The 5,120-nt window shown below is 44.5% G+C and overlaps 1 protein-coding gene across 1 annotated transcript in view; it reads left to right on the top strand.

The window, feature by feature from the left end:
• Positions 1-3,810, top strand: part of STARD7 (StAR-related lipid transfer (START) domain containing 7) — a 12,691-nt gene extending 8,881 nt beyond the window's left edge. Inside the window, exons 3-4 of the mRNA XM_008567925.1 lie at positions 830-1,103; positions 1,902-3,810. Of these exons, the coding sequence (XP_008566147.1) occupies positions 830-1,103; positions 1,902-2,086 (459 nt within the window). The 3' untranslated portion in view covers positions 2,087-3,810. The remainder of the gene's footprint in view (positions 1-829; positions 1,104-1,901) is intronic.
• Positions 3,811-5,120: the final 1,310 nt, after the last annotated feature.

The following is a 5,120-nucleotide window of genomic DNA, read 5'->3' as shown; positions in this document are numbered from 1 at the left end:
AAAAAAAAAAAAAAAAAAAAAAAAACAAAACTGTAAACATTTGGGATACGTGTTGTAGGTCCTCAAGACTACCCCCACTTTTGAAGATTTGCTAGAAGGACTCACAGGACTCAGATATAGTTGTATTAACAGCTAAGGTTTATGACAGTGATGTAGTAAAGAGCTGGCTTCTAAGAGAAAAAGACACAGGAGGAGTCTGGAGGAATCCACGTGAGGCTTCCTTCCTCAGCAACAAAATGCAGCAATATGTGTGTGATGTTTCTGTCCAGGAAGGCCCACTAGAAACTCAGCACCCACGGGCCGGCCCGGTGGCGCACTGCTATAGTGCGCCGCTTGGGAAGCGTGGTGGCGCTCCCGCCGAGGGTTCGGATCCCACATACAGACCGGCTGCTCACTGGCTGAGCGAGGGGCGGGAGCAACGCCGAGGGTTGCGATCCCGTGGCTGGTCCCGGCCTGGTACGGGCGCGACACTGAGGGTTGTGATCCGTTGCCGGTCACGAAAAAAGACAAAAAAAGGAAAATAAAAAAACAAAACTCAGCACCCAAAGTTTTTGTTTTCACGTATCATCCTCTGCTTAGCACATATCAAAATTCCAGACCCCCAGAAGGAAGGCCTGTTTTCACTGTAAACCGCATTGTTTGCATAGTGTAAGCACAGGGAGCCACCCTCATCAGTTAACTGACTGGGAGTGCTCCTGGAGCCAAGTTCTCAGACGCCAACCTTGTAAGCAGGCCTTTCTGTGGAAGCAGTCTCAGGCTTTCTTTCTTTCTCTCTTTTTTTTTTTAAAGATGACCGGTAAGGGGATCGTAACCCTTGACTTGGTATTGTCAGCACCACGCTCTCCCAAGTGAGCCACAGGCCAGCTCTCGGGCTTTTGATGTTAACGCTTTTCTGCACAGAGTAGAAGATATGACACTCCCTGCTCCAAAATCACATCATGGTTATTCTGTGGTACTGGATATGGAAGTTGTGATGGATAATTCAAATACCCTCATCTTTGATGTTTTTCTTTTCCAGAATGGCTTTGACTACTTGTTGATATACAGTGACAATCCCCAGACTGTGTTTCCTCGGTACTGTGTTAGTTGGATGGTTTCCAGTGGTGAGTAGGGACTTGTATACAGGGCCTCGAAAGTGGGTTGAGCATTGTGTTTTTCTCTGTCTTCTTAATAGCAGCATGAAGATTAGTACTTGTCTCACTGGAGTCCTTCAGGTGCGGTTCGAAGGGATGAGAATTATAGGGTCCAAGAAAGGAACTTGTGCCAAGAGGAGAGTTTTAAAAACATTTGCTTCAACACCTTAAGTATGATCTGTGTACATTAATATATTTAAGTTTTTCCTTCTTCTGCAGTAGTGTTGAAGGCCATAAGATCTGGCACAGAAAACGTGATGATTGTAGGGCAGTCACCTGGGGAAAGACTTTTAACAAAGGCTACATGTCACAGCTGTAACTGCTCCTTTCCTTCCAATTTCTTGTCTTAGAAAGCACCCTTGTGTGATTTTCTTTCTTCTGTTTCTGTATAGGTAGTTTCTTATACCTCAGTGGGAGAATGGAGAGAAGATTAGGTAGTTCTGTCTGACATTTGTCTAAATAAAATTGGCAGCTATTTTGGCTATGCCACTGAAAAGTGATATTTTAATCACCTAAAAGAGCCTTTTGGGACTTAACGTGGCCTGATCAGTACCCCTTTTCAAAGGGTCAGAGGACATGGCTGTGAAAAAAATCTATGCATAGGGCACACATTTCTGGGAGGCAGCTGTCACTCACAGGTCTTCAATCAGGCTATGATCACTATGAGGAAGAGCTAGTTCCCTACCATCAAAGAGATAGGTCCTTCTAATTTTGAGCCTACTATTGGTTTGTATGTCATCTTAATCAGATTCCCCTCTATCCTGACAGGCATGCCAGACTTCCTGGAGAAGCTGCACATGGCCACTCTGAAAGCCAAGAACATGGAAATCAAAGTAAAAGACTACATTTCTGCTAAGCCTCTGGAAATAAATAGTGAAGCCAAGACCACCACCCAGTCCTCCGAGCGGAAGAATGAGGGTAGTTGTGGCCCTGCTCGGATTGAATATGCCTGAAAGGCTTTGGGATAATAAAGGATAGACGCTGCAAGCCCTGTCAGTCCCTTGTCACTCCGCTACAGAATGGGGACAAGCCATGTGTATTAGAAGGCATCTGCTGTATCCACCAGTGCAAGATAATTCAATTAACATGTCCATTTTCATTGAGAGCCCTTATTGCTCTTTGTCAAACAGAGAAGAAGGCAGCATCTGCGAGGTGCCATATTTTCAGGCCAACCATTTTTAAATTTAGTATTTCACTGAGCTTATCTGGAACAAACGTCTCCACCTCAGGCCAGAAGAGGATGACTTCCATTTGCTTCCTCTGAGTAGTTTCCTCTGCTGACATTCCAAATCCCACCATTGGTTGTGCAGCGCTTTGGATTTCCTTCAGTTCTGCAGGTCCACCTGGAAAGTGTAGTTGGCTGGTTGAGTTTCTCAGTTGAGGGGTGACTGGGAGTTTTCTTGGTAACTGTCTTAGTGTGAATGGGTATGAATGTCACTTGGCCATGTTAAGTGCCTTGTCCTCACTTTGCTTTTATCTTTAGGAACATGAAGTTTGTACCAAGAAATTTCTCTCCCTACCTGCAGAATATCACCCCATCGACTCACCTAACCCAAAGAAGTTTCCTTTGACTCGGCCAGTTCTTCCCTACTCATGCCCTATTCTCATTGCATCATTGCCTGCTTCCCAACCTTAGCCCATTTACCAAGAGCACTGGGAGAGGACTCCTTTTAGACAGTAGCTTTCTGTATCAGTGTTTTCGTAGGATCAGTGGAGATGCTCAAAACATCACATTTACCTTTAATTTATTTTTTTAACCTTTGTGTCAAAAAGGAGTTGGGGAGTCAAGTGGAATTTCTCCATAGTCCCACTGTATAGAGAACACCTTTTTGATTCAGGTGTTATTTTTCACACTTCAGTTTTGACTTGTCCTTGGAAGACTAAAGGCAAAGGAGTGGGAGCTGGGCCACTTGGACCTCTCAGAGCTGTAGATAAGCTGTGTGAATCAATACTAATATATTGGAGATGTGGTTCATGTGACCCTCTTGTTCCTCTAAAGAGGTTTCCTCCTCTCTTCAGAGCTAAAATAAAAGGCAAAGTATACTGTTGGCTGAGGTCACAACAGATGGTATCAGTTTGGCCTAGCTGGTTTTGCTTATGGTCATGTTGCAAGCTGTTGGGAGAATAGGGATCAAGTTTTAGAAATTTTTAAATCTTCCTCCCTTTTTTTCTGGAGTTTAAATGGCTGGATTTTTCCTGCTTGCTACTCTTTTGTGGTGTTGAAAAAGGGATCTAAACCTGAGATTAACTTAAACCCCTCCTTGACCTGATTGTTGCCTGTTCAGTTTTGTGCCAAGGAAACAACTGTCCCAGTGTTTTATGTCTTACCTTCTCTGGGTCATTGGCAGAGCAGAGAGATGCCTTGAGCAGTCCCAGCTTCTTTTCATTGATTATTTCTCTCTTCTCCCCCAGGACCTGACAGAGCTAGGGAAGGGTCCCTGGGTTATGTTCACACTTAGCTCCTGCAGTGGTTGGGGTGTGAGTGGATGTATGCAGGAGAGTGTGTGTGTGTACAGGTGCTGAAGAGTTGTGGTTGCTCCATGTTCTGACTTAACAGCAATTTGACTCTGCACTTGGTGTCCCTCTGTACAGTTGCTTATGTCATCGTAATGATTTCACTCCTAACTGTAACATTTTTATTAAACGTGTGAATAAATACATAAAGATTGGTACAAAAGAGTCTTTGGACAAATGGTGGTGGGGAAATTTTACATATTGGGCTTATCATTTCTTCCTGATCACAAGGTTGAAAAGAATTTTTTTTTTCCCTCAGCATTGTGGGGGCCACTGACCCTGTTATGCAGGGCAAGACCTGTACCAATCAGCCCCCAAATCCTTTGCATCCCCTCTTAGCTTTTTGCAGGTCTCTCAAGTGTTCCCTGCAGTCAGGGTAGCTTCTCCCCACCCCAATCCCCCTCAGTCTCTCCCCAAAAGAATTTCTACTCACAGTTGGCACATGGAAGTAACATGGCTTGTTTTTTCTTCGTATGTAGTGGCTGATACAGCTGGCCACCTTGTCTAGATTATGAGCCCTTTCCAAGTGACCAGTTTGGCAACTGAAAATAAACCACCTATCTCTACTTCCATGTCTTGATCTACTAACCCATATCTTTGCTTTTAAAGAAGGATCAGTTTGGAGTAAGCAGTTCTAGAGCTTTGGAGAGTAAAACTCAGGAGGGACTGAGGTGAGAAGGGAGGGGACTGAGCAAGCACAAGGTCTAGAGTTGAGGGCCAATTCAGGGTCCTTGGCAGAGGCATGGTGGACGTGGGGCCAGCTCCAGGCAGTTCTGCTAGAACACAAATTTGTTCCAACACAACTGATATATTAGAGAATACTTTGAGCATAACATGAGTTTTGAGTTGATATGATTTTGCCTGTGGAAAACAAACACTAGGTGAACACAGAAAAGCACACCCAGCTGAACCAAGCTGCATGGGAATACACAAGGCACATACACCCCCGTGTGGTGCACAACAGCTGTCCTGCCTCATTCTCACAATTGATCCTGTGCCTCAGCCCCCTCTTTATTCTCTGTCCTTTTAGCCTAGTTTGTATTTTTTCCTCTCTCCTGTCTTTGTCTTCTCGCTCTTTTGTTCTCTTACTCTCCACACAGGGTGGTAGTATGGGAGCTGGGGGGTCAGACCAGGGAGCTTCTGCCAGCAAACCGCAAGTCTTTTTCAAGACAAAGTGCTTATTTATGTATTTCTTAACAATTTAACATGTATAAAACTGTTCCCGTTTTTATGGGAGCAGTTTTTGAGTGCCTGCACCCATTTTTACATAAGCCCAATGGTTTTGTGTGGTTTTACACAGTGTGGTGACTTAGGAACATGTGTTACGGCAGCACACTGTGCAGTGGCCAGGAGAACCATACGAGGAGGAATGTAATGATGCTTTCATAGCCAGCGTGGGCTAAGCCATCACATAACTCAGTGTGCTGAAGTGTTAGCATGAGGTGGGGTTTTTTTTGTTTTTTTTTTTTTTGG

The sequence above is a fragment of the Galeopterus variegatus genome, unplaced genomic scaffold (genome assembly GCF_000696425.1).
Source record: "Galeopterus variegatus unplaced genomic scaffold, G_variegatus-3.0.2 Scaffold356, whole genome shotgun sequence".
In the NCBI taxonomy this organism is placed as follows: domain Eukaryota; kingdom Metazoa; phylum Chordata; class Mammalia; order Dermoptera; family Cynocephalidae; genus Galeopterus; species Galeopterus variegatus.
Note: the sequence above shows the minus strand (reverse complement) of the source record. Positions and strands in the feature narration are given on the sequence as shown.